The sequence below is a fragment of the Montipora foliosa genome, chromosome 12, assembly GCF_036669935.1.
Source record: "Montipora foliosa isolate CH-2021 chromosome 12, ASM3666993v2, whole genome shotgun sequence".
Lineage (NCBI taxonomy): Eukaryota > Metazoa > Cnidaria > Anthozoa > Scleractinia > Acroporidae > Montipora > Montipora foliosa.
The window spans coordinates 25,368,928-25,371,427 of NC_090880.1; the positions used below are offsets into that span (position 1 = coordinate 25,368,928).

General features: G+C 41.0%; 1 protein-coding gene across 1 annotated transcript in view; it reads right to left on the reverse strand.

Moving 5' to 3' along the window:
- The window catches only part of LOC137979118 (monocarboxylate transporter 10-like), a 9,875-nt gene extending 9,463 nt beyond the window's left edge, over positions 1-412 (reverse strand). The window contains exon 1 of the mRNA XM_068826304.1: positions 166-412. Within this exon, the coding sequence (XP_068682405.1) occupies positions 166-382 (217 nt within the window). The 5' untranslated portion in view covers positions 383-412. The remainder of the gene's footprint in view (positions 1-165) is intronic.
- Between the last annotated feature and the right edge of the window lie 2,088 nt (positions 413-2,500).

Here is a 2,500-nt window from a genome sequence, read left to right on the forward strand (position 1 = left end):
CACTATTCACCCAATCATCCCATCTAAACGCGCTCTTGTTCACAACTATTTTTTGTGAAAAGTGCTTTGTCACCGCAACACAAAATTTTGAAATAACATTGAAAAGCTGGAACGTATCTTTTTTTCGTAAATGTTCCGGCAAATTGGTGAGGCCCGGCAACTAACCTGTTCTTTCTATAGTCTCGTCAAAACTTGACATCAATTCCGGAAACAAAACTCCAAAGCTAAGCCCAAAGCCGATGTTAATAGCATTGCAGACGGCCGCTGAAATACACACAACCCAAGACCATGAACTATCTTGGGAATGCCTTCCCCTGAAAAAGCACGATAAGCTGCGTTGCATTACGCTCAGGCTTTTAGAAACGAGGTCGGACAAAGCCATGCTCTGTTTGTTCTCTTTGAAGCCAATACTCTATGCCTGCATGGCAAAAAAGCAGGTTTGAAGCAGGTCATTGGCCCACGATTTCTTGATAGATTTGGGGTTTATCAATCATTGATTGTTAAGAGTCGATAACATGATATGGGAAAACAAACAAGTCACGTTTTTTCCAGCTAGGGACAGTTTTTAGCAAGCTAGACGCTGAACGAAAATCCCGGCCAGTAAACGACCTAAATGCTAATATTTCCAAGCTAGCATAATTGCAGCCTGTCGAGCACTTCACCTGGTTATCGCCCATTCTTCACTGTTCTATCCGAAAAAAAGGCGGGATATTCCGAGTTCGATATGTGACTCCGATGGCTATCATAGCTCGGCCTTGGCACTTATCGCGTGATTTAAGAACAATTAGGGAACTCTTGACTTTCATAAATCACGGCGTGACTTGTGTACATATCATAGTTTAACATGATATCACAATTTCCTCGATTTGACATTTCAGTAGCTAAGAATGACCTTGGTTTCAATTTCGCCGGTATTCCTCAAACACTTCCTTTCTGTCGTTGAAAGAAAAAACTGGTTACAGAGCCTCCATTTTTTTGTTAAAATTTCATTTCAGATTATTTCCTCGATAGAATTTCTCTGCATTCTTGGTGAACCCGATAGTGAGGAAACAATAGATAGGAGTGCAACAGCTATAAATTTCGGCAAAATAAATCTTTGCCGCAGAAGATTCTGGGTCTCGTGACCATTTCGTGCCACCCGCATAAATCGGATTTTTGAAAAATCCACTTAGTCTTGTTTGAATTTAAGAGTATTGATGTACCAAATGAAGGCTATTGATCAAACATTCGGAAAGAGAAAGCTAATAAGTAGGCATGCCCCAGCTTTGTGTCGTGAGGAATCGCAAAAAACATCCTTTTGTTTCGCGTGTCGCCATTGCGTACAGAGATGGGAATCATCAAACTGAGCCGTTTGCGATTTTAATCTCGTTACTGCACAACAACTCCAAATTCTAGCAAACTCCGGCATAAAAGCGCCAAATGCAAATAGATCTCTTGTCATACGGTGGCGGAGTACTTGCAGGCACGCTCAAATGTACAAGACACACAGCACATTTGGTCGTAGCCAGAAGTCTCTTCTGCCGTAGCATAATGTCGATTTTTTTTAGTGATCGTCATTTAAACCGATCTTTCGTTCCGAGCGACAGTCATTTCTTTTTACTCTATGGTTGACTTATTTCAACAAAAATGACCCCTTTTTTCATCTGTTGATATTGTTTGAAATTTTTTTTGATCTACTGAGAGCTGAGGGCGGGTGCAATAAAAAACAACACTTCGTTTTCTTGCACGTGTTCAGACCATCAGATGATGATCAAAGGTCAAGAGCCAATTGAATTTGTTTTGGTCTTTTTTCGTCTCAGAAAGGGAGAGGTCATAGGGAAGAGGATAGGCCCCTCAAATGGAGAACAGATAGATTAACATGTAATGATTTTATGAGATTACGTGAACCACTTTCGTTGACAAAACAGGATTGTCCTTAAGTAAAGTGAGTTTACATCAACCCGGCATGGTGTCATTTTTCGTGTCAACGTGATAGGATAAGTGTTTTGCGACCCAGACCCCGGGCCCAGACCTGGGGCAAACTGAGACAATGTGAAAATACTTCTCCACGCCATTTTGAGAAATTCCCACTCTGCGCTTTACGGCCAGATAACTATCCAGGAAGTAAATTGTAAAGAACGGCGCTAAAGCGACCTAAGAGAGTAACATACTCAACCCCGTTTACTCACGTTCCCTCGAATGACCTTTTCAGGTTTTTTTTCCCAGAGGAGAGACTGGAAATGCACTAAAAAGCATGCTACACGTGACTTTTGGGGCGTCCGTGATGCTGACGCAAGCAAGTTTTTTTTTTTTGTATTTTATTTATTTTTTATTGTTTACATTTGGTAATAACAAAACACATGACTACATTAGGACAACACTAAGCTACAACACACACACGCACAAACTACATTAAGGCTACCTAAGCTGATAACAACAAACTGGGAATATTAAGTTAACACGTTTCGACGAGGCGGCGAGGGTTGTGAACATTTCTGCAATACGTTATTGCCCTTGTCTA